The sequence below is a fragment of the Heliangelus exortis genome, chromosome 2, assembly GCF_036169615.1.
Source record: "Heliangelus exortis chromosome 2, bHelExo1.hap1, whole genome shotgun sequence".
Lineage (NCBI taxonomy): Eukaryota > Metazoa > Chordata > Aves > Apodiformes > Trochilidae > Heliangelus > Heliangelus exortis.
Window position 1 is genome coordinate 135,204,991 of NC_092423.1, and position 27,757 is coordinate 135,232,747.

The window sequence follows — 27,757 nt, forward strand, 5'->3', positions numbered from 1 at the left end:
AAAAGCGGATTTTCTTGCATTACATGAGAAGACAAGTAGACAAACTTGTCCAATATATATCACCTACTTCAAAGCAGCCAAACTGGCCAACCCAGTTACTTCAAAGAAAAATATTCCACGAATGCTGATAATGGAAAACTCTCTTCCTAAGGTCACTCAGCAGAAAGTTGCCTCCACTTTCTAATAATTACCAAAATTTTTCTTCCAGTTGGTTTGTTTTTGTTTAGTTTGGTTTTAGTTTTAAATAGTTTCCATTTAATTTTGGACTTCCTGCCTAGTTAAATGAATGTCTAAGCATTTTTTTCCAAGGATGTTAAAATCTTGGCTTTTTTGCAACAATATGAGCCTAAGTTCAAAAGACCAATTGCATCTTTTCTGGACAAGCACTTTCTTTTATGAATTTTATTTTTTTAAAATCTTTGACTCCCATCAGGTATTTAGAAATTAGACATATCAAAGTATTCCCAAGACACAATTGATGTGAGCTTTCAGCTTTGTATTTATAATCAAAATGTAAAACATTTTATTTCTTCAATGTATTTTCTTCATCAAACAAACTTTTCAAATTAAAAAACAAATCTCCATTTAAATGCCTTGCCTGCTCAGAACTCATCTCTCAGAACTGAATATCTGATTAACATTAAACTCTGATACATTTTTTCAATTATGTTTGTTTCTTTTATCGACATTTTTTGTATTGGTTGCTGCAGGTCCCTACTCATGTTCTGTCTATTTTAAACATTCTACATATCTTATGTTTACATCTTTGCTGGTTTTATTTTTTTGGTTCTTTCAACAAAAATTTTCTTGTTTAGATTCATTCAGTTCTATTAAATGTCTCACCATTTTCCACTTCAATAGCTGGTTCAGTGTGTCTTCTTTTCCTTTTTTAATTGTCATTGTCCCCTCCTTCAGCCTGCACTAGACTTCTTTTTAATTTCTGTTTCCGTATCTCCTCATTGGTCTTTGACTAGCACTTAAATCTTTTTATATTATTTTTTTTTATAAAGAGAAAATGTCATCCCACTTGTTTTTGTCCACTAGGAAATCCTTTTCTTATCTTTCCATGAAAACAATATAGGAAGCTAAAGAACTTTTCTTTGTTCAAAGAAAAAAACCAAAGACTTAGGGATCAGCAGTTTAAGGTGTTTCCAAAGTGCTGAATTCTTAATCTGATCCTATTCAACTCACAGCTTCTGCTCTGGTTACCAGTTTGGACAGAAAGTGAACAGTGGTGAGAGAAGTGCATATACATACTTCACAATAAACAGCCTGGGCAGGAAAAAACCTCAAAAGAGCTACCGTTGCTTCTGACAATAAAGGAAACTTTTTGAGGTTCAGTACAAGGTCCACTGTCTCCCTATCAACAACGTTTGGTCTACAGTGATATCCAAAGTGACTTAAATAGGGGAGCAAAAAGGAAGCTTTGTATTTCTTCAGTTACCAGGGCCACTTGGGAGTGAAGACCTGAATGACTGCAAATATTCTGCTCTGACATGTCTTAAAGACTTAATAACCAAATAGTGAAATAAATTTTGACTCTCTCAGATATAAGCTACAGCCTTACAGAGCTGCTATTTTTTTCTGTATTTTATTAGCACTGAGCCTGCTAGCCTGAGCATGTTATGTTAATAAATGTGCAGAAAGGTACACAACCAACTTGGAGGATGACTCTGATAAGGAGATTTGAAATGGCAATAATATAAACCAAATGATAAAAATACTCAGAAAAGGTCTTTATGTGGTTTAAGTAAATAATGCACTGTTCATATGGCAATGAACTTAAAAAGGAGCAGATACATGAAGTAAAATGGAGATACATACAACAGAGCTTCCATTCAGAAAGGAGAATCAACAGACTGTCATGGCATTTAGCCCAGACAAGACTTCAGCACTAGCTCTGGGCCTCCTGTACTATATCATATAGTAAAGTAGATCACCTAAAGACAAGTGGGAGAGGGAAGAGCAAGTAAAACAAGTCTTCAAGTCAGAAAATTCTGCAAGTGGAAACCCTGACGTAGCAAGATTGGAGGAAGGAGACAAAGTCAAAGACAAAAATGGTGGCTTTTTTGTCTTCTGTTTTTTTGATGAGAGTTATCATGACAAAGATTGGAACACTTGCAAACAAATAATAGCACAAGAGATTACCCCCCAAAAAAGTAAGGCAATGAATTTGGCTGGGAGATCATAAAGGATGTAGCATAGAAATAAACCTTCACAAAGCATTAAGGTTAAAGCTGTAAGGAACAGAAGGAAGGAGTCTGAGTCACAATAAAGGGTTACTGTAGCTATCAGGGTGGGATTAGATGACACATAACAAGCTGGAGGTTGCACTGATGTTAGCAGCACAGCCTTATTTCTGTCTATTTGACCCAGACTTCTGTCTATTAACAGGAGAAACACAATCAGCATAGTTAGAATAAGAAATGGAAAAACAAGCAGAGCTATTAAATGAAGGCATTGGAAGTTCCTGCAGCTGCCAACATTTATACTTTTGCCAGCCTTTCTTCTTCAAAGAATTTCTGTAACGTAATATTGACAATATAGGACACATGAGATATAAATTATAATTCTGACACTTTAAAAATTTAAAATTTTGAAGGCAAAATCTAGTTTTGTCAGAAATATATTTTTCCCCTTTTAAAATTGGAAATTTTTAATATTTTACTCGGTGCTATTTAATTTTTTTAATAAGAACATAAAATTACTAACATGTCTCTTATTTTACTGTGTTTTTTTGTTTGGTCGGCTGGTTTTGTTTTAATTTATCCTACATCCTGAATGTTTTTCAGTAAAATTGTAGATGTAGAAAGAAAGGTGGATGATGCATTTCAGCACTATAAAATAAGAAAATAATGTAATTTATTTATTGAAAGTATACCTTAAGTTTATGGCTAGTTTTGAGCTAAAACACACTGTTTGATTAAGCTGTAAGTAATACTCAGCAAATTAATAATGGAGAGAAAGGTATCTGACAATGCTATCAGGCCAGGAAGAGTCAAACTGATGGTGTGAGAGCTGGGTGCTCAACTCACCCTTGTGGGTGTACACTTACAAGCCAGGATAAAGCTGGTAAGGTTACACTAACTGCTCATCCTGCTCCCACTGTGCCCCTGAAGCAGGGCCAACTCCTATGGCATGGTCAGAGGAGCCAATCTGGCATCTTGTCCTGGCATGTCTGTAAGTTTTCCATGTCCTTCTCAGTTAGCATAACCTCAGCCCAGAGCCAAGCAAGCAGCCAACTCGCTTGCCTGCAATGCTAACAACATTGAATATGAATTAATATTAAGAATTTGTTGCAATTTTATATATTATCCAAATTTTTATCTCTGCTCTTGTTTAGATAGGAAAGAACTAATTCCTTTCTTCCAAAGGAAGGAATTTTAATTTTAAAAAAGGAATTTATATATATATATATAAATTTATAAAAGGAATTCTAATTTTATAGTCAGTAGCACCTATTCTAAGTTATTCCATGTACTATAAAAGTAGTTTAGTTTTATTGAAGTTTATTTTTGAGTTTATTCCTCTGTTATGTGACGATGTTTTCTTTTTTGAGCAGCTTGCAATACCATAGCCAAAGTATGAGTATTTGTTTAATACCAAATTCTAGCCTTTGGAAGTACTATAGTAAAGAGAGCATTCCCCATTACATATAACACCAGGAGCACTCTGAAATCTTCAAGATCTAATTATTAATCTTCTGATAACTTTTTTTCTCTTCAAGCAGCTAGGAAGTAAAAATGTCAGCCTACTCAGGGAGTCAGATATTTTAGAAGAAAATGCTTCATCAATAGAGAAATGGCAGTGGATGTCTTCAGTAATTTCAGTGAATTTCTCCTATACAGCTCAGAAGCACTAATTGGCAACCTGTGCATTTGATTCTTGTTTTCCTCAGTGGGGAATGCAGATTAAAGGATGATTCATCTTGCTAAAAAACAAGACACTGGAAAAGATGAGTATTGGCCCACCTTTCAAACACTGAGAGTATTAAAGCTTCCTTCCATTCAGATTTCCTAAGTGAAGATTAGCCAGGAGTAAGTAGAGAAAATGTTTTAATTAATCCAATTAAGTCTTTGGACACAGTGACCACATCAACATTTAAAGTTACCTCTGCAGATAGATGCTGGTCTTGCAGTCTCTCAACCACAAGCAAAATTTGTATTTATCAAGTGTTCAAAAATTCCAGTGTGTGCCAGTTTCTCAAATATCCACGGTACATGATTTTTGGATAAACATATTCATGCTGCTTTTCACAGTGGAGCTTTCCAAACTCCAGTACCATGCCTGTCCTTTAAATGACCACACTTAGTGAAATTTTCTTATGTTTTTAACAGAACATTCAGGTAGACTTGTTATTTTCAAAATAATTTTATTTTGAACTGTAAAAAAGTATATAATTTTGGCTACTACAAAACTGCCTTCTGAACATAAGCATATGAAAGAACACAATGAGACACATAGACACTGTACTGAATTACCCAATTAATCCCAGGACAATTACATCAAGTATTCATTTTTTCTGTTTAAAATAGATCTGAATATTTTATTGATTTCAACACAGTGTTAGTTTTGTGATGAATTTTTAAATATCAAATTGGATAGCTGCTTAGGTACTGGCAACTTTGGAAAATACATTCCCTTGCAACTGTTAACAGAGGTCGGGTGTATGACAAATTTTTACTCAATTATTCATAGCCATTTCTACTATCACACTGTACACTGGAGTAATAACTAGAGAAAAAAATGTACTTGAAAAAGTATTGAGTATGATGCCTTTAAAAAAAACAAAAAAAACAAACAAAAAAACCAACCCACAAACATACTCCTTGGTAATTACTGATAGTATCAGACTATCATATACGACTATATAAAAAAAAAGGAAAAAAAAGGTATTATCCAAGTTGTAAAGTAAAATTCTTGCAAGGAAAGGTTGCTGTTCTCTCATCCCCCTACATATGCACCATACAACTGCCATTAACAACGGCATTTAAAATTAATTATGGTTTCCTCAAGGCTATTTAAGGAGTGACATGAAAAGTAACCAATGAACAAATCGTGCGCTTAGTTCCCTACTTTGTTCTGTATGATGTCTAAAATCCTGCTTTAAAAGCAAGTATTAAAATCATTTTATCCCAGATTTTTCCATGCACTGTTGAGTCTCTAAGCAAAACCTTCCATGGCCATGACCAGCTTCAGCTGGGACTCCCTGCCACCACTGCCCATGGGTCCTGGGACTCAGTTTCAGCTTTTCTGTCCCTGTTTCTTTGTGCTCACAGCTGGACTACTCAAAAGGACACTGGACCTTGTGCATTGCACTCCACACATGTAGAGTGTTGTCGATGGACTCTGTTACCAGCCCCTGGTTCTGCACCCCTGTTCAGCCTCTGCAGGATTGTGCCCTGTCAGTGAGAACACGGACTGAGAGGTGTCATTCTCCTCTCCTGGTTTGTGCCTCACATGAAGCAGCTCTGCTCTTGACATTCCCTAATATATGACAGTAGCTACTAAAGCAAACTATTTACAAGTTATGCTCAAAAATATTTTCATATTATGCAAGATGTATCATCAGATTATTCCATTTGGCTTTTGGAAAGCAGTTGATTTATATGATATTTTATCAGTTCAAATCATGCCTTCTGTTAACTTCATTTAAAAGTGACATTTCTTATCACTAATGCAAACAAAGCTCTTGTTTCTCCAGCTGAGTACCCAGACAATCAAAAACATATTATTGATATGCTTCTTCAAAAAGCTTGGCTTAAATTATTTATCTTTTACTATTTAACACAGAAATCCTGTTCTGTTTTTTTCAAAATTCCTACCTTTCACATAATTTTTCTCTCTGGAAATGCGATCCTTCCACTGAGAATAATAATAAGAGGTATTAACTACTTTCAAAAAAAATGCATCCACAAAGTTGCATTTTAAAAGTAAACATATAAAAACAACTAAAATGTGAGTAAAACAATAACATCCACTGTCATGCTAGAAAGAAAGTTTCCACAAGCAGCTACACCTCAGAAAAAAACCTTAAGTAAAAACCTTATGTAGAAAGAAAACTATAGGAAACATCAACTAATTATTCGCTACAGCAATCTGAGAAAATTAACATCACCATGAAAAATGTAGTAAAGCTTGCATAATTTCACAATCACAATTTCTTAATTTAAAACCCAGTGATCCATTCATACAAATTTGTACTATTTTTTCTACTGCATTTTCACGCTGGCAATATCTTCTACGTCTTGCAAAAATAGTCTATTTCAAGGCCTAAGTCCCTAGCATTTTTAGGAACTTATTCAAAAAGTTGTTCACATACATGCTGAAATCATGATTTTGAGTGGATCCACCAACAGAGGTCTGCAGTAACAGTGGCGGCCTCTCTGGGCCATGTAAATCTTATCTTTTGAGAAATCAGCAGAAAGGAATAAAACTACACATTCTTGTTTGTTCTTGTGAGAAATAACCCTCAAATCTATTAAGTATGGGTTCTCTCTTTCCTACATCTGGTATAAGAACAGTAAACACTCATGAAACACGAAATGCAAATAAAAACACGGAAATACAAAAAAACCAGTTTCATGTCTTCATATCTGTTGGGCAGCACCAATGGCAGCAGAGAGAGGGACTGAGAGTATGTAAGAAAAGCAAGATCAGTGTAAGATAGAATGAAACATTTTACCAGGGCCTGTAGTAACAGGACAAGGGGCAAAGGTTTTAAATAGAACACTTAAGTCTAGATAAGAAAGTAACCATAATTTTAAAATAACAACTTGAACTATTTTATAAGTTTTAATAGAAATCTGATATTTTTAATCTAATTTATCAGTAGTAACACAAGTTATGTTTTAATAATATTTATACTTTACCTTGTCCTAAAGTTTGCAGGATGAGGATGTCCATCATATAATGACAAATAATCATATTCTTCTTCTAGAGCAAAAGACTGAAAGACGATCTGTATTCTGTTTCTTTCTTCTGCTATTATAACCCATGTACAGTTTGCACCATTTGGATATCCATATGGGAAGCCAGGGCTTTCTATAGTGCCATTAAGTCCTTTTAAAGTTCCACCACAGGTATATATAAATCCTAAAAAACACAAAACAAAGCAAAAAAAAACAAAAACAAAAACACCATGAAAGTTAGAAATCCTTTTCCTTCAATAAAATACATCATTGGATTTCATTATTATTCATGATTTCTAAAAAATTATCAAAAAATTATTTGCAAATACTGTCCAGTTAATGCAAAACCATACCACCCACTTCACAAATGTGTTTTCTATACTGCTTATATAAAAACATATGGTGGTATCTTTGCAAACAAATATTTATAAACATCATCTATAACTACATTTTTTCCTACAAGGCAAAGTATTTACATCAGTTCCTATATTTTTTTTAAAAAATGAAGAGAAGCATCCCAAAAAAAAGTAAATGAGTCTTCTTTTGGTGCAGGTCTGGTACAGTTTAGATCTATTAACCTTCTGCTGCACCTCCACAGATTTTTGTAACTGGAAGAGGCTGAAAGGCTATTTATTATGAATAAGATCTTTCCAATCAAATATTCTGGTTTATGAAAGCTGTCTACACAAAGACTCAGTGTGAAATAACCATCAGTTGCATCATTACCTTCTCTGATAAAAATAACTGCATTGTGTATTTGTAACCAGAAAGAACTTAGTAAGCTTTTCTATATCTAAATAAAATACTAGTATGAAGATCTTATTTGTTTTGACCTATCCCAAGCAGGTGCTATGGTTAGTATTCAGCTAAGCCACATACAGCCACTCACTCACTTGCCTCTGTTGGAGAGAATTGGAAAGGTTAAAAGTGAGAAAATTTGTATATTGAGATGGAGACAGTTTAATATGCATAGAAAAAGAATTTATTGCTTTCTGTGGCTAACAGGTGTTTAGACATTTCCAGGAAAACAGGGCTCCATCACACCGAATGTTTACATGGGAAGACAAACACTATAACCCTGAACGTTGCCCCTTCCTCCTTCTTTCCCTCAGCTTTTATCAATGAGCATGATGTCACACAGTACAGAATATCCCTTTGGTCATTGAGGGCTGCTGTCTCAGCTGTGTCCCTTCCCAACTTCTTGCCCATCCCCAGTCTATTTGTGGGAGGGACAACATGAAAAACAAAGAAGGCGCTTGTCAGGGTTCAGGCCCAGCTGGTCTCACCCAGGCCTCTCCGCTCACTCACATCCCACCCACACTGTAAGACAGGGAGGAGAAAATCCACCCAAAGGCTCATTAATCCAGACAAGGATAGTCAGGTTTTCATTCTACAATTACAGTAACAGGCAAAAACCAGATATACGCAAATTGGGAAGAGAAAAACCTAATTTAATCTACAAGGGGAAAGAGAAAACATGGACAGATCTTAATACCTTCTCCGCCTCCCTTCTTCCTGGGCCTGGATCACTTCACTCCTGCCACGCACTCAGCGGCACAGGAGGATGGCAAGGGGGGGTTTAGGGTCACTTCACCACACATTGTTTCTGCCACTCCTTCCTCAAATTATTTCCCTGCTACAACACGGGGTCTCTCTCACAGGACAGAGTCCTTCATGAACCCCTCTGACAGGGGCCCCTCCCACAGTGCAGTCCCTCAGGAACTGCTCCAGCCCAGGGCTGCACACAGTCACGGCTACTTCAGAAATGCAGTCACCTCCTCTGGTCTGGGGTCCTTCATGGCTGCAGAGCCACATCTGCCCCTCTCAGTGATCCTGCACAGGCTGCCACTTCACATCTGCCCACCTATGACACTTCGTGGACTACAAATCCATGTTTACCCCACCGTGGTCCTTCAAGGACTGCTCCACTGCTCCTCCATGGGTAGCAGGACAGATGCCATCTCTCCACGATGGCTGCAGGGAAATCTCTGCTCAGCACCTTTCCCTCTCCTTCTTCCCTGGCCTTGCTGTCTTTTCTCTGGCATTAGTCTCTCATCTCCTCCTCTCCTCTGAAGATCTCTTTATATATATATATATTTTTTTTTTTTTTTGCAGTTTGTCTCAGAGGTGCATCCAGCTTTCTGCTTAGCCTGGGGCAGAGGCAGGGCCAGGGTTGGAACCAGGAAAGCTTCCAGCAGCTTCTCACAGGAACCACCCCTGTGGCCCCCTCTTTCAAAACACCACTGCACTAACTCAAGAAAAGCCTTGATACTGTGTAAGCACCATTCAGCAATAACTAAAACATCCATATGTTGCCAACACTGTTTTGGTGGCAAGTCCAAAGAATATCTTCATAGAAATGCATGCAGGGAGGTTTTGAATGTCTCCAGAGAAGAACACTCCACAACCTCACTGGGCAGCCTATTCCAGTGTTCTGTCACTCTCACAGTGAAAAAGCTTTTTCTTACATTTATGTGGAACCTCCTATGGTCCAGCTTGCACCAGTTACCCCTATCATTGGACACCACTGACCATCCTCCTGACACTTGCCCTTTACATATTTATAACTATCAAGGAGGTCGCCCCTCAGTCTCCTCCTAGCTGAAAAGACCCAGATCCCACAGCCTTTCCTCAAAAGGGAGATGTTTCACTCCATTAATCATCTTTGTGTGTTAAAGCTGAAAGATGGATCCTTTTTAACATGAATATCCCCAAAGTCCCAGAAATAGACCCTACATTCAAAAGCAAATTTTTCATTAACTATAAGCAAATTTAATTTTACATAGAAAATCAATTTTCTGAGAAAAAATAAAAATCAAGAATAATTATAAAAAGCACTCCCGCACATCACCGTGTCATGGTAGGGCGGGTCCTTTTCTACAATCTTGCTCTCAGTTCCAATGCTCACTTGCAGCAGTTCTTAACTCCTCTAGGTCCTCATGATATTTTTTAGTTTCCACTAGCTTTGCAGTGTGACTGCACATCTCCACTATGTGCCCTCCTCCGCCTTTCTGCTCTCTTATCCCTTAAATATTAGATCCATTTTCTCCCTTTGCATTTTGCACCCCTAAAGTTTCTCCGCCCTAAACGTGCTCAGTGAAAGCTCCCTCTGTTAGCAGCGGGATTCCACCAGCTGAGAGAAAACAAAGTGCTCAGCTGCTCAGCATGCTCATTGAGAGAAACATTATGTGCATTTCATTGCAAACTATAAACAAACAAACCAGATGCTGTCTTTTTAATTATACACACAAGTATATATTTGGGCTCATTAAATCATCTACTTTATGGCACATTCACAAGCTTACTTTCATGTCGAGCATTTTAATGTGCAGAGACCCCTCTCTCTGAAGTACAAAACAGAAAGCCCTTGAGATTTTACACTTTGTTTCATTACACTGTAAAACAACTTTTCTTGACAACAGAAGAGGGATACATCCAATATTTTTATCTTGGCTTTTTCATCTTTATCTCCAATGATGAGGAAATACGCCTCTTACGAAGTGTGATTACGCTTTTAGCATATCATAGATGCACAGGACAAAGAAGGAAAGGAAAATCCTCTTGCAAAGTAGGCTTTTGATTGCCTCACCTGACATGTATGGCAAATTTTACCTTCTACTGCAAATTACCTTAGAGAATTAATTTTTACATCAGTGCCTATGTACTGTATTTTTTTTTTAATCCTTCATTGATAGGAAACTGGTATATTTATATCTTTCTGCATCTCCTTCATATACTCAAACTATTTTCAAATCTCCTTTATGGCTTATTATTATCTAAGATCAGTTGTTTCATTTAGTACTTGAAAAATCTTTTGGAATACAGTTTATATGCAAGCCGCTTTACAAAATTAAACTATTTACTCATCGTAAGATCTTCATCCTATAAATCTAGCACCAGCCACAAAATAAAGTTACTGGAATAAGACTTCTAAAATACCTAACTGTGCATATATTTATTAGTTTAGTTTTGCTGAGGCCTACTTCAGCAGAATTAGAGAAAATAACTTAGAAAGAGAGAGACTTGAAAAATAAATAGCATGCACTGTTAGTTTCTATGTATTTCTCCAGACCAGCTGTGGAAAGCACAGTATGAACTTTGGCTCATCTTCATATTACAGCTCCATAATTTAGAACTAGTGCCACTGTTGCTGTATTTAAGTCAAGATAGCTATCAATTACATATGTACCATTCTGTTGAGTCAATATAAGCTATAAAGAAAAACTCAAATAATAGTTCACCTGTGACCAAAATGAAATTATATAAATATAAATAAATAAATTTTAAAAATGAGAACATGTCTTGTGAGATGATAGACTATTTATTAAGGAATGTAATGCTTCATGTTGGATCCAGTAATTATTCCTATCCACACATATATATGAAATATAAATTTCCATGACATATAAAAGGTCCATTTATTCCTTTTGTTTTACATCGAAACTGTAAAGAAAGAGAATTATTCATATACTGCAAGATGATCTAAATTGGATATTTTTCAGCAATGACTGGAAGAAAGTTACATAGCTATGCAAGTGTCAAAAGACACATTTTCAACAACAAGAATAAAACAAACAATGAAATTAGATTTGAATAGGTCTACTTTTTTAGTCTGTAAAATAAAAAAGCATGCCAACAGAATCCATACAACACACACTTTAATCTCTGCGTTCTTTCATATGTTAATCCATTCTGTAGTGTTTTTTACCTTGTCAGTAGAACTTGGCTATATTCAAAATAGACAACATGCATAAGCTGACTGGTCTGATCAAATGCTGAAGACATGACATTTATTTTCAGAAGTCAAAATTAATACTGAAAAAACTGGTACCATATACTGTGATCTTTTTCATCTAGATTTCAGAACTAGCATTCAAAACACAGTTTACTTGCAAACCATGTTTTCATTGAAGAGAAGATAAGCTTCAAAGCATGAGTTAAAGAATTTTGAAAAGCTTTACTAGAAAAGACTAGAAAACAAATACACTTATTGAAGAAAGTGTGAAGATAATCACTGGAACTGATGATACTTCCTGTGTAATATGATTTTAAGTTTCCATTGTATTGTTTTCTACCAGGTTATAAAATTCAGATGTTTAATTCTCATGACTTTTACATGGATAAACATTTCTTGAAATCGTAACACACTGCTACTCTTCATGATTTCATTTATCCTTTGATTCATTGTGGGAATCATACACGGGTTCTTACTTAATTTATCAATTCAGAGTAGTACTCAACACCAGATCCATAGCTCTTATCATGGAATTTACCACAACTACGCCCACCCAGCACACTGCATGATTGCATTTTTTCTCCTGAGCACTCAACATTCTGACATGACTTACATTAAATTCTTCGAGCCCGTTTACAAAATGTAAAAGGAGCAGATCTTATCAGATACAATAACTCTATTTTACTTCAGATGATGTTTGAAATTTAAATTTTCATCTCTTATCCCTCCTTTCTCTAACCTTAACTTCCAACACAAAGCTTTATTGACTTTTTTTTCACATCCATACAAACGTGCAAGATAATTGCCTCCTTTCCTCTCCTGTTCCCCATGACTTACCAAACATGCCACCACACTGAGCAGATTGTTCACATCTAACAAAGGGGCTGCCTCCAACATCCTCCATTAGAAGTGTCAGGTTGAGGCATTCTCTGCAACCAGGGACCTGGACACCTATGTGTTTTCATGGGATCTCCGTCTGGGTCCCCACATTTCTTTTGACAACAGCCTGTTGCTGAGTAGTGACCATAGCTGGACCTGCAAGTATGTAACCCCATACACTGCTGGGACAGGCCCAGGTGACACTTTGCTTTGCACATAACTTCTTGACACGGAATAGTCTTCTGCTTCTACTTCAAAAACGCGGCCACCACCACCTCTGGTGAAAATCTGGTTTCAAGAACGTCAGCTGAAACACACTCAAGTTTTATCCCCAGTATGAAACTAACTCTCCTTCTAGGGCTATTTTAATACTTCTATTTCTCAACTGCCTTATAGACATGGGATCATCTGTTCCATAATAACTGCTTCCTTTTTGGTGCAGCCAAAGAAGGGTAATCTCAGATGTGAGAAACATCTGAGCAATTGAACTAGACATAAAAATGAGAGGACATTTGGAATCTCATCACAGGATGAATTAAAAATCATCTCTGGGATTGAAAGCCTGCCATATTTAATACCCTTAGCTGATGTCAGTGCTGCCAAACTTGCAGGGGAATTGAATTTCTTATGTCTGGGGATATTGTAGATTCAAGGTGTTTGGGGCTGGTTTTTTTTTTTTTTTAAGAGAATTTGGATTTCAAATAACAGAATTTCTGGTCTCGGTGGCATTTTCCACTCTGCTTCTGTCTCCTGTTTTTAAGAATAAACATTTTGAGCTATGACTTATTTTCTCATTTTAGAACTAATTGTGAAAAATACCTTCATTACTACTCTAACACTACACTTATTTCACTTCTTCTACCTACTCTTCCTGAAGTTCTTCCACTTGAAAAGTGGAAAGTAAGCGGCATACAACCAGAAATGAAATAGAGTAATCTTCCTGGGAGCCCTAAAGAGAATACCATATCAAAGACATGGCTGAAAGTGAATTCATGTAGATTTCATGTTTGATTTCATGGGGAAATTACTATGTAGAAAAGATATGAACAGAGATGCCACTGTAAAGATCACTTGTATAAAGAATTATATTTATTATATATTTTCTTTTCACTGACTCTTTTTCTGCAAAGCTAAAGACATGTCCAAAGTTTTCATACAATGCTTCATTTGGTCTTTTTTTTTATGTATGGTCTCAGAAACTCGTAATTTCATAATTAAGCAATTAATTTCTTTTTATATTTTAAAGAAAGATTGTGCTGCAAAATACAGGTCTCAAAGTTAACAATTAAACAAGTTGTCCACAGCAGAATAATTAATTAACAATACTCTAAAATTGGAAAAGATCAGAATTCTTACATAAGACAAACAGTCACACAGAAAGATGTTTCAAGAGTCTCTACTTTTGCCACTAGCTGAATATAAGCTAATACCCCTTTTAGAAAAAGGTAACCAGAAGAAGTAATTTCTGAGGAAATTAAAATGCATTTAGTACTACAGTTCTAAAATAAAGGTCAATTGTCCAAAACCCTTAATTGCAGTTTTCACACTAATTATAACCTAACAGCAGAACAGTCAGTATAAGGCTAACTTGAATTCCTTAAATTAAACCTCATTGGCATCCACAATAAACATCTGTCATTATGTAGCCAATTTATTAAAATCTTGGGTCTGGGATCTGAACCTCTCTCATGAGAATAACACGATTGCACCATATTACACCTGGTTGTTGATGTCTTGCAGCAGTTTTAGATAAGTGGCAGAGCAGATTTTTGCAATTCTAAATTACCTGGTGAAATTACTATCTAGATTTAGAAAAAGAAAAAAGACCAGTTTCCATAACCCTTGTAAAACATATGCTTAGTCCCACTCAAAAAGGGAAAGGGGAGAAGGGGGAAGACCCAGGTAGATGAAAACAGTGCCAGTAAGTATTCAGAAGCCAACATTATCAAATAAATCTGATGCTGGTTTGTGGTGGCTTCAAGCAAGATTGACAAAGATTTTGAAGACTGTGCTTGGATAATCAGGATAAAATTAAAGTTCAGTTTTAAATTTCTGCCAATAGAAAGTGAACAAAGGAATGGCTCAGTATTTACTGTACCCTACTGGAGATGGTATTCCTGTATTCTGTTTCCTTCTTTCAAAAAGTAACAGATAACCTTCCAGGATGGCTTAGATTAAGTTGGATGTAAATAGTGCAGAAAGTCTTTTCTTTCACTCACAGGGCTTACTTTCAGAACAAACCAACATTTCCTTTCTTTAGACCACATGGCAATTCAGATGTACACATTTCTTCTATTATTTCTTCTCTAGAAGAAATAATACAATCTAATTAATATTTCATGCTTCTGAAACCTTACCATTCTCAGCGATGCACCAACTTTCTCACTGAAACATCTATTAAAACCTGATGTCAATAGCTACCTGTGATGTTGTTACTATGGGGTTTGATCCATCAAACCAAATGCATTCTACACACTCTACAACACCTTAAGTTACCTGAGGGCAGCAAAATTAGAGTTTTATTCTGAATTAAAGGAAGCAGCAGTTGAAAAAACAACCATAGTGTTTGTTGTACTCGGAACCCTGACAAATTTTTTGTGTTAAATATGAGACAGATTTGAATTTAATAAGCAAGATCTCAGCCTCTTCAGTGAATGCATTAGCAAATACAGCTTTGCTGAAGATGGACAAATGGAACATAAGTTAAAAAGAAAAAATAGTGAAGATCACTATAAAGTAAAAAAAATCCTTCCAAAAATAGACACAGACAAACATATGGTTGTCACAATAAGCCAAACTGGGATGGGTTTTCAGTGTTTCATTTTCTAGATCATATAATGCTGAAAAAGTACCACAACTTCAAAAATCAAAGAGCCACAGGCAATAAAGGGGTCAAGTGAATGGTCAGGAGAGTTTCTTGCTATGGGACAGTTTCTGACAAAGTTCTTAAAAATTAAGGGAGAAAAGTTTAAAAATCTTGGAAACCAATGCTGGACAATGGTATGTATTAAAACATTTTATTTCTAGATATTTTTCTGTTTGAAGTGAAATTTTATGAGTTAGGATTTTCATATCAAGCTATGGACTTCAAACAAATTTAAATTTGCATCACTTCCTTTCTTTTTTGATGTTTTAACAGGTATTACTGCAGTGTTTATGGTAAATCTGTGATTTTAATGATGCATTATTAAACTGAAGTGTTTATCCTAAGGTATCCAGGGTTCTTCTAAAATTTAACATACCAAACCTTCAGACATAAAAAGCATTAGACCAACCAGAATATTTTAGTCAGTAAAAATCTTCTGAAGAAAAATGTTTTATGTCCATTTCTTAAAATATCAATTGTAATAGGATTTTCTCAAAATTTATAATAAGTTTTTAAAACTATAAATTAGTTTTGTCTTCATTTATTCATAAACTTTCTAATTTTTTTTAATTGGAGGAGCATTTTACGATTTATGCTTTACTTATACTTTTTTTTTTTTTTTTTTTACTATTTATACTTTTACTTATATACTTTATGTTTTCCGAGGTGATTTTTCAGATGCTGTCAGTTCTGCTCACTTTCCAATTTTGAATGAGTTCCCATTGTACATTTTGGAATTTGCAGGAGTACAATGTATTAACATATTTACCATGTGCTTCTTTTTAAGTGTCATGAATGTTTGGGGTTGTTTTTTGTTTTTTTTTAATTGGACAAAATAATGTACATTACATTAGTCAGTTTAGGCAATATAGACTAAGACAAAATTAAAAGTAAGCTAAAAAGGAGAGCATCTTTAGTCACTGAGATATATCAATTTGTAGGATCATTTAATTAGAGCTTGTTTATTGATATCACTATAGCAATAACTTTAGTATTACCAATATCATTTATATTGCATTGAATTCCATTAATTCTGTTTAAAATCCAAAATTACTACTGGAGGGTTCGACTACAAAATATGAAGTACTTAAAATAAATTGGCTAAAAAGAAAAACAGACATTTACTTCTCTATCCACTGGAATAGACTGCAAAGTCATGAAATACATTGCAGGAAAGGTGATAATACTGGTGATAATGGTACTCTGCAAGAGAAGGAATACAAATGGGTTCACCCCTCTGGCAGATAGCTTCTTGAATTGACCTAATTTTTTAGAATATTTAATAGAGATAAAAATGCTAAGGAGTTCTTGAGCCAAGCAGTATAATCATGTAATGTTTCTGATTTTATTTTATTCCTTATGGTCCCAGGACCATTGAAGTGGTTGCTAATACTCTATATATTTATTCTGGTCCCTTCCAGAGCCAATCCACTTTATTGCAGAGGCAGTCAGATGAACTACATACTACAAGCTCTCGAGGAAGAGCCCAGTATATTATGGTAAAATTTTGGGAACTTAGGTGAATAACTATCTTTTAAACTTCATCTGGTGAAGTTTCCCTGGGCAGCTGTCCTTACTGTGACAGTGAATTACAGAAAGAGAGGCAAGGGACAGCACATCACCTGATTCATCCACCCCAGCTAGCTAAGTGACATGGCAATCAGGTGTTGAGTCATCACTATCAAGAAAGGCTGATATTTTTTTTTTCTTCCTGGCTAGTTAAAAATGAGCTACACTGTGACCATGCACAGAATGGGGAAAGAAGAATAATTGTTTAATGGTATCAGCAGTATCTTCTCTTGTCCTCCGAAAATAACAGATAAACAAATAACACAACCACTCCATACTAGCATCAAAGAAAAACCCCTGGTTGTTCTGACCAGATATACTTTTCCATATTACTGACAACAACATCTGCTGATGAAAAGTGCTGAAATCCCCAGATTTAGGGTGCGGAACAAAATTAGACAATAGTTTTGTGACAAGCTAGACTGGAGAATTTCTATAGAAAAGGAATATATAAAAATGTTCAATGACACACAAAAAACCCAAATAAGGTAAACAGCACAGCACAGAAGTAATAGAAATGGGAAGCAAAAATATTTAGGGAAACTTGGCTGGCATAGTTTAACTTGGCATGTAAAACTTTGAGAGAACAATAATGTTATACGTTTTTAATAAATTATTCTTGTAAGTACTGGTATTTTATTGTTGGTTAGATGTTTTCATGTTCATTTGAATGGGACAAAGGAATCTGGCATAGCATTTAATCTTTTCAGTACCTACTGAATAGAATTTGGACAGAGTTCAGCTAATGTGCTAGGTACTAAATATTCACAAATGCCTCTTATAGACTCTTACGCTATTACAATTCCCATACAAACACTTTGTGCAAGGAAAAAAGTGGATGTCTGGTGTTAATCTTGCTTCGTGAGTGAGTTTCATCTTATATGATTTAAAAGAAAAAAAAAAAAGAAAAAAAAAAATGGTGCTAATTATTCCTGGAAAGATAATGACAACTTGTTACATAATAGCACAAGGCACAGCCTTCAGTCTGTCCCTTCTAGCCATTGATACTCAGCAAGAGCCTGTGTCTTCTTATCAAGTAAGTAAAACACATTTTTCCATTAAATTTTGTTACTTTAAATTTTTAATTGATGTGCTTCTTGGTTTTAGCTTATTTTACCTTTTGGCAACTGTTAGTCCAAGTCTCTCATTCATTCTGCAGTACTGATATCTTCTTTCAGCAGCTAATTTCTGAAATTAATCAGTACTCTCAATTTCTAAAAAAATTGCTGGTAATAGTGCCAGTGGCATATCATGAATAATAATCCCCTCTGACATGACAACTAGCTCTAACAGGAAAGCTAAATTAGAAATAAATTGTACTGCATTGAAACATTTTCAGTAGTAAAGGACCTCAGTAGATTTTTAAAACTTGTTCAATTCCAAACAAGAAGAGAGACCTTTCTGTCTTTCTCAAGTTGACTCAGTTGTATTCTCTTTATTAAATATTAGATTACACCAGTGTCTTCTTTAATTTTTCAGGTGGGAAGGGCTTTTTTTTGCAAGTCTTCAGACATTGTATACTTTGATTTTTATTTTAGCATTAAAAAAGTCAGCATTTGCTCCTTTTGACTCCTTAGTATAAATATTTAGGAATTCACATTTTAACCTCTTTTGTTCCTGAACCAAAGGCATGTTTGTTTGTGGGTTTTTTTATTATTGGTTACTAATTCTCCCTTTCTCTAAAGTAATTGAAAATATCTGCTTATAACAGAGCAAACAATAAACCAGAAACAGCCTTTTTCAAATGAAACATTACAAAAACCTTTTCAGTGTATACGTATGCTTATGAGTTCATCAGGACAGACAGATGGATAGATACAGAAGGAGGCAAAGCACATACTTGTGATGCTACTCTAGGAAAGTAAAATTTTTTAATAATCCACACTAATCACTGTGATAAGGAAATGCTCAGTTTATCCTGCATAAGGTGTAGATGTTATTCATAAGAAGGCTTTTCCAGTACTTTAGGAAGTCAGAGGGTGGCTTTGCATCATTGAATATCACGAATCAACTATTTACTGCTTGCAGAAAGAGGGATTCAGTGAATCTTAAAAAAACCCTGCAATACAGATCCTCCCAGAAGATCCCAGAGACACTTCCTTCAAAGGCTGCGAATATTTTCACACAGTAATGTTGAGGAAGATCTGTGTGTATTGAACACATGAGCTACAATACCAGTAGGTGTCTTAAGGACACATTTGGCAACTTTATTTGCTGTCAGGGGATTATAATTTAAGATGTGTTTACTCTCTGTATTACAACAGAAACAGCATAACCTGATTCCTCTAGCTGACAAGCAGAATCATGTGAGTAGTATATTGCTTTATTGTGATCTGTCTGAAGCAAGAACACAGAATTTTGATTTCATTTTTGGTTTTGCCATATAATAAAAAATTTGTTCAAACAAATATTCTTTGAATGTTTTATTCCAGATACATTTTTTATTGTTAGAACTTACATGAACTTCTGGTCTGACTAAAAGTGACATCCCATGTAATAGCTAGCTACCAGTATTAATTACTAAGGTATAAAAAATTAAATTTTAAATCCTTCTCTGTGTTTTCCCAGTTTATGTGTGCTACAGAGGACAGAACACAAGTCATTTGCAAGTCATCTTCATGCTTCTGACTTCTAGGTTATCTTAACTCCCATTTAAGTTGTTAGTTAGCATCAAAGTCAAATTTTCAAGCTTCTAAATTTTTGTTTCTCTAAAAGCAGATTTTTTTCCAGCCTTAATTTTGTGCCTGATGACTCCTTTGCCAGTGTATCCAGGATCCTCTGACTGCTGAATGTAATCCAAGTCTAGAGGTTTAAGTCATCTTTATGTTCCAGTACTGACATTTATTCTGCCTTCATTGGCTTACAAAGGAGATACAAAGAGCAGAATTTGATTAAATGTGGGTGTTTACAATGTCCTAACAGCAAGGCTCCTGCTATTATCAGTGGAGGGCTCAGTGGAGGGCTGGACAATAGTTTCATTGTTGCTTAGTCATGTGCAATTAAACAAACTGGCTCCATATAGTCTCTGTAGGCTATAACATGGAGGAGTTAAATGCTTAGTTCAGCTTTGACACTGGCTCTGCAGGTGTCCAGTGTCAAGGGAGGGAATCCTGCCTAAGTCAGATGTGCTTCTTTAGTCCCTTTCAACGACTATATAAATGACTTTTTTATTTCCAAGCAAGACGAAGACAGGAGTAAAATTGGGCAAAAGTGGGCAACTGCTTAGAATCACCAGTATTTACTTGCAATTACAACTGTAAGGTTCACAGTGCTTTCTTTTCTTCCTTTTTCTTCCTGAAGGAGATGAAAGCTGGGTACCTGAGTAGTTCATACTCACTTAACATCTGGTCTCTGTTTCCTGCTTGCATACTATAACACAGAATTGCTATCATTGCTGCTATCACTGTCGTATACACAGAGGAATGCAAGATGACAGCATTTCAAGGAGAAAAGTGTCAGCATGTTCCATCAGCACTAACTGAAGCATCACATCTTGTGGGCAAGGGCAGGAGCACCAAACTGTTTCTATCATCTCCATCTTGCCATGCTCTGAGGGTGGTAAGACAGAGGAACAGGTTGCCCAAGGAAGTTGGGAATGCTCCATCACTGGCAATGTTCAAGGCCAGGTTGGATGGGACTTTAAACAGCCTGGTCCTGGTTCCCTTCTGCCTTCAAGGGTGCTACAACTAGATTCTCTTTAAGGTCCCTTCCAACCCAAACCATTCTGTAATTCTGTTTCACACTTTGATAGGTTCCTTCCATATTCAACAGGTGCAGAAGGTAAGTAGGCTGCTCATTCATTCTTCCTCTCTGTAGGAGATGGAATAGTAAGTAATCCCAAGACATGGTCTCAAATTCTAAAATCAGACTGCTTTGTGCACAAGTTGGCCTTGACAGAGAGAGGACAGCAGATAGGGGGAGAACAGTGTGTAATAGCAGTACTGCTTAACCAGCTCTTCAAGAAAAAAAAAATGAAACATGTAACAGCTGTGAAGCTGGTGCACAGAAGTGCTCTGCAGTGGGCTGCGTTTCAGAGTGCCCAGCTCAGATTAGATCAGTGAGCAAAAGCAAGAGGTTTAGGGGAACAACCATAAACATCTGAACAAGGGCTAAATAGCAAGGATAGTACTCACTGAAAAACAACAGTAACCCTTTTTTTTCATACAAAACAACTTTTCTTTTTGTTAAAAAACTTCTGTATCTGTGCAAAATGTAAAGCAGTAATGAATTTTAATTAGTGCTTAATATGCCAATAGAAGTTCCTACTGTGGTGACGAGTGGTATATTCTGTTCTCTCTTATTTACTACCTCTGTAATTAGGTCTATGTGATTATATTATCAGCACAGTGAAATGAAAATAGAATCCACACCCAGTATGAATAATTTACCCAGACTGCATGGAAATGACAGAATTTTCAAACAAAATGTAATTATATTTTTCTGTTTCTCTTAATTACTTTGTTGTAATTTGAGGGATATGACTAAGTTACTAATTAAGTGTAATAAGAGGAAATCAATTCACAGTGAACGTAACAACTTTTTTTAAAAATAGCAGGATGTGTTGACGTTGCTGAATTACCGCAGAAAACTGCGTACTATTTATGGGGAGGGAATATAGTGGCTTCTCAGCCCATTAAAAAATTAATACTGCAAGGTTATAATTGTGTGCTACTATGACAGTGCAATTGTTAATATTGGAAAGGCTATTTGAACATGTAATACGAAGTGGTCCATCAAGGCTAAATATTGTTATCATTATTTGAGTTGATTAATAGCTTGACTCTTAAAATTCATTCGATAGCTTAAAGATAGCAGATCTCTATTTAAAGCAGCTAAATATCTAACTGCCCAGATTATACAACTATTTTCAAAGCTTAGAAGTTCATTAGCTCTCTGAAAGTTCAGCATCTGTGCAATAAGAAAATTCAAGAAGGTTTCCAAGAGCTTGTCTTCAAAAAGAATAATGCTAGAATACACTGCATTTGTACTTGTCTAAAAATGCTTAAAGAGGAAATAAGAATTCATTTTAATTGTGATCCAATTTTTTTTTGTTTTCACTGACACTGAACTTAAGCTATTAAACACAAAATGAAACCCCTTCATTGATTATACAGGAGATTAGATAGCCAGGGATGTGTCATAATATTCAGAAATGCTGATAAAAAGGCAGCTCCTGATAAAAATCAGACTGTGCATTTACATGAAAAATAAAGGTATTTTTAGATTTCATTTAGAAAATGTGAGAGTATCTCAACTCTCTTTTACTTCCTTTTTTTTTACGTCAGGATTTTGTTCACAAGAAAACAATAAAAAAATTTCGTAAAAATTGTTCACTTGCTCACAAAAAAAACCCTCTGATAGGAAAGCAGAAATATTAAAGACATGGAAAAACCCCAACTGGATCCATCTAACAAACTAAACATTTAAAACATTAACATGTATTTCAAAATTATTTTCAGAATGGAGAAAATCAGAATATTTAACTCTCTTCCCTTTTGGTACTCCACCGCTTATAACCACTCCATAAAAATTTCCGTTCCTCTTTACAACATTTTGTCAAACACGACCAATCATTGTGGGTAACTTTTCTTTCTAGCTGGTGCTATTCAGCAAGACAATTGAGCATGTTTTGAACATGAGCCATCCTTTCCTGCTTTATGTGCAGATTTGATTAGTATTTTGCTTATGTAAATCTGTAATACTAAATGTTTGTAGGTCTGACGACCCCATGCAGAATAATAAACAAGAATAATTGAAATAATCCATTTAAAGAGTTGTTCATGCCTCTATGAAAGCATGAATTGATATTTTTTCATGTAAACAGGAGTTGTTTCTTGCAACCCAAATCAGTTAAAGCTTCTTTTTTTTGATAAAGATATAAGATAGATTTTTATTTCTTTTAAAAACCTGGAACACCGAAGTCCCCAATATTATATTGAATACGTGCACTGGAAAAAAGTCAGGTTACTCCAGCCTACTTAGCAGATCTCCTTTGTAGTGTTAGAACTGTACTAAAACCCAAACATGTCTCAGTTTTTGAAATAGCACAGAGCCCAGTTTGTGCCATCATAAAAATACAGTAATTTTCTTAAGAATATTTGCACAGTATTCTCTTTGGGTTATCATATTACATATAATGCACTATGTAACAATACAGGAAAAAATAAAGTAAGACTATAGTACACATTGAAATCTTCTATATAAGTAAGTGACTTTGCTTATGACACCAAATACTAAAATTATCATGCAAGGCAAAAATTCTAAATGTTGTTGTGTTGGTATTATTATATGTTGTGGTGGACAATATCTTAATATTCAACAGTTTTAATTTTTGCTCGCTGATTTTATTTCATCAAATATTTTCTTCATTCAGTTACTAAATTTTATGGCTTAAATTTTTTTTTTTTTACTATTTGTTATATACCATTTCTCTAATCTTTAATTTATTGTGTATAATGAAAAAAGTGAAGATAAGTAGTTTTAGGAACAAGACAAGTATCTCTAGGTTTGTCTTTCAACATGCTATGGGAATTAATTTCCTACTTAAGCTATTAACCTTTCTGTGGCTTGCATTGCCTTCTACAGGGAACGATAATATTGAGATACTGTAGAGAAACATGCTGGAATATTCCATCTGGCTGAATTACAAGATCTGCAAAATCCTTAAGGAATAAGGCAGAAATATCAGCTACAGTTACAGTCTCTAGATATAAAAAAAAAATCTTAACAACAGGTAAATATAATCATATCCCTGTGAGCTTTGCACTTCTATGAGTGACCCAGAATCAGGAAGATTATTACAGCTAATGAGCTCAAGAAAGATGAAAGAACACTTACAGATTTACATTAAGCTCTTACTGCCTTCACAAATAATGTTCCTGGCCACTTTCCTCTTCAGTATTCTCCTATCTTAATGTTTTTTGAGTTTTTTTCTTTTTATTTTGTTTGGGGTTTGGTTTTGTTTTTTGTTTTTTATGAAAACAAGATGAAAACTTTTTAAAATGATATGAAAGTCATGGCATTTAGAAGACCAATGTCAATGGAGTTGGCAAAACCTGGACTATAATAAAAATAAAGATTGCATCTGGAGCCTACAGAGTCATCAAAATAGTGTCACAGCAGGGAAACAGTAGGTCTAACTTTTCTGAATGCCTAAAAAGCTTTCAACAAAGTCTTGCACACAAGTCTTTTAAAGACCATAGAGTAAACAACAAATCAGGGTTAAAGAGAATATGTTGGCACAGATGGGATGAAGGAGGTGAGTAGAAGTAAATCATTAATCATATTTATTATATCAGCATCTATGAACAAGCCAAAACCTGAAAATCCTCTTCTAGCATGCATTGGAATTCATCCAATTAAGCCAAACAAATTACAGTGGTATAAGACAGCTGATAACTGTTCAACTGCATTCATAAACAGAAAGACAGGAAGAACCAGAAAAAATGTGCAGAGGCAATGTGAATGGAAGCAGGCAATTTAAAAGAGATAAACGAAAATGAGATACATTAGATGATGGATTGAACAAAGTTCAGATAAAATGCTCTGGAAGAATTATTTTACCTAATTCTTGAATATTAAAAGAGATTTATACATTATAAATTTCCAACAGCACATTCAACCAGTATGCTCTGTAGAAGTTGTTCACACAAGAAGATATTTAGCACATGAATTTTCTAAAAATACCAGATATTTTCGGAAAGCTCAATGGTGTTAAGCTTGACAAGTTGCTTACAATGTTTTGTTATCACTGCTAATTTAAAAAATACTACTTGAGGTGAAAGAGTTTTGGTTTTATGAATTAAAAAGGTGAATGCAGCTGAATGCATTATACAAAGAAGGCCAGTAGAAAAATTGGAGAGACAAATATCTGATATGTTAGAAATTGTATTACAAAAATTTTACAGCTCAGCATTGCATACAAGATTTATTAGCAGAAGTGTTCCTCCGAATCACATTACTGTTACTCAGCTAAGGAAAATTATATACTAGCAATTTTTTCAATCATTGTAAACTCCAAGACTGTAAGGGACTTTTAGCCATTGGAGACTGACTCCTCCAAAAAGATCCAGTCTTTATTTGTCTGGTGGTTTGCTTTTGTGGGGAGTGGTAAAGGGTTAATGTCATTGACCACTTTTTGTGATAAGTTCAAAAGGCTAAGTAGGCCCTGTACTTTTTTTTGTTGTTTTGTTTTGCGTTTTTAAAGACCAAAAAAAGGAAACAAGCAAGACCTTTGTAATTTGAAAACCTACATTTTCCTCCCCAAAATACATAAAAATAAACAATAAATATATTAAAATACCCCATTAACAACACCACAGCCCCCCACTCCTTCAGGATAAGTTTTCAAACTTGCTTTCAATTTTAAAACAGAAGGTGGTCTTTATATTTCAGAAGGAATTCTGCACGGCAATATTTATTACTGGTCTTTCCTCATAAAATCAGGCACATGTCAAGGTAAAATAGCAGCATAGCTTTATTTTCATATGACTTTATGACCTGCAAGTTAGACAAATAAGTTCCATAAAGTCTTATGAAATTTTATTTCATAAATTATGAATTTTTATTATGAAATTTATTAATTCATAAGATTCACAATGAACAGAAATCTGAGGGTTTTTTAATATTAACAAAATATCAATCACTTACCAAAGCCAAGCTTTCTCACTATTAGAACACCATTTAGATTTGCATTAGCAATTTAATCTACATACTAGAGATACATTTTTAATTCAATTATAATTTCCTTGAAGCTGAGACACTTTATTTCCCTTAAAAACATGAAAATTATTGAAAATATTTCTATTATAATGATGCTCCTTTTTTTTAATTAATTAATTTAATTTAATTAATTAATTTAATTTTGAAGATGTGTTTTTTGAGGGGATCAAGGTGTAATGACGATGTTCCTCGTATATTATGTGTTTTTTTTTCTTTAAATAGCATTGCATGCTTGTTTCCACTTTAGCAATCATTCATTAAATCAAATGTTTGATTTGGAAAACACACATCTACCTCGTGTGGCTCTGCCTGTTTTTGTGTAGCTTCTCTGCTATTGTTAAGCCATTTTGAAATTCTAAAATAACTTTATGAGATGTTTAGAGCTGTTGCTGTCATTCTAACATTTACTCGAAAATCTAGAAGAGATGCAAAATTAAAATGTTACTCTGCAGTTCTGATTCTTTCTCTTTCCATCCAACTCTATTGTTATTTTGAACGCCCTCCAGAGAGAACTGAATTTGCCTTTAAAATGTGCCTCACTCATAATGAGGAATTCTGAATTATGGGCAGTATGATCTCATTGATCATTAGTCTTTCTAGGCTTTCTTCTTTGAAACTGAAAGCTTCACAATGTTCCAATTAATAAAAAAGGTAATTTCCAAATCTGGCATCTTCTTTTTCTTGAAAAAAACCTAAACTCTCAAATTCTGTGGCCAGATTTGCTTAGCTCTGAGCTGATTCTCTAAGCATAGTTTTTTGCTTATATGATACCATCCTTGTTTCCACACACACAAAGGAGCAGAAGCTCCAGCACCCCAGTCAGATGATTGAGCCCCTGTCCTGCATCCCCCTAGGAAAGCATTTTGAAATTGCATGACTTGTTCCTGAATGTTTAGGAAAGGAATCCAAGACATGGAAAGAGATGACCAAGGTATTTTGGGGAGGAACAAATGTGTAAAACTAGAGATATAAGAAGATCAAGGGGACCAAGTCAGCAGTTTGCTGGTCAGCATGCTGGTCTGTCATGCCCTGTGCCTGGCAATGCACTGTCCTGGCTTCTCATTAATCTCCATCTCTAACTCTCCTGGGTGAGAGGCTCACTATTCCCCATCCATGTGTGTGTTAGGGGTTTGTTTGCAGCAAATGGGGTGGGACCAGGGCTGAGGCATCCCTGTCCATGATGACAGTGACTGGCTAGACTGGAATGCACATGTAATGTATGGGAACATGTGTCAGTGTGTGGTGGGTAGCAAATAACAACTCAGACTAACTGGTAAGTAGACTAAGATCTTTGGGATATAGTTGTGGATGTTGGATCTGGGATGAAACAGAGGGTCTTTTGGTTGACTACTGGAGACCAGGAGGTCCCAGACAGCCCCTGCAAACTGAGAGATCACTTGGGAGGGAGGAAGGAGTGGGAAGCCAGGGGAGCAGGTGGACAAGGGGAAACTGGAGCCTTCAGGACTTCAGCACTGGTGTCTAAGTTTGTAATGCTAGTTACTGGATGGATCCATAGTGGGATTAATTTTTTATGCACATTTTTATTTTTAATTGCAGGTGGGACAAAAAGAAGAAAAAAGGTTGAATTTTACCCATCATACTGTTTTACTGTATTTCTATATTCTTCTATGTACTATACTTTAGGTAAGGTGCATTTTAGTCTCTAGTAATCAGAATAATAATTTCTGTTGGATTACACATGGAAGACCTTTCCTAAAATAATCAAGAGTATAAAAGGCTGTGAATAGAACACACTAAATATAATGTAAATTGAAAAAAAACTTGTGGCAAACAAACAAGATAGTTCATTTCAGCAAGGATACGGTAGAATTGAAAAGAAACATTTTTGACAAGATTTGACAAGACATGAAATTGGCATAAACTATCTTAAGTCTTACGAATTTGTAGAAAATATAATGGCACAGAACTGCATTAACAGTTAATAATAATATGGAAATAAAATTTGTAAATGTAAAATGGTTTGCTACAGCTGCCCTGCATCACAAAGCTTTTAAGCATTGCTTAAAAGTCAAAGTGTAACTGCTGTGGTGCAAGGGTTGGGTACCAGCTGTGCTG

General features: G+C 35.2%; 1 protein-coding gene across 2 annotated transcripts in view; it reads right to left on the reverse strand.

The window, feature by feature from the left end:
- Nucleotides 1-27,757, reverse strand: part of CSMD3 (CUB and Sushi multiple domains 3) — a 544,465-nt gene that overhangs the window by 463,702 nt on the left and 53,006 nt on the right. For both annotated transcript variants that reach the window (XM_071738231.1, XM_071738232.1), the window contains exon 2: nt 6,873-7,095. In XM_071738231.1, coding sequence (XP_071594332.1) covers nt 6,873-7,095 — 223 coding nt within the window. The remainder of the gene's footprint in view (nt 1-6,872; nt 7,096-27,757) is intronic.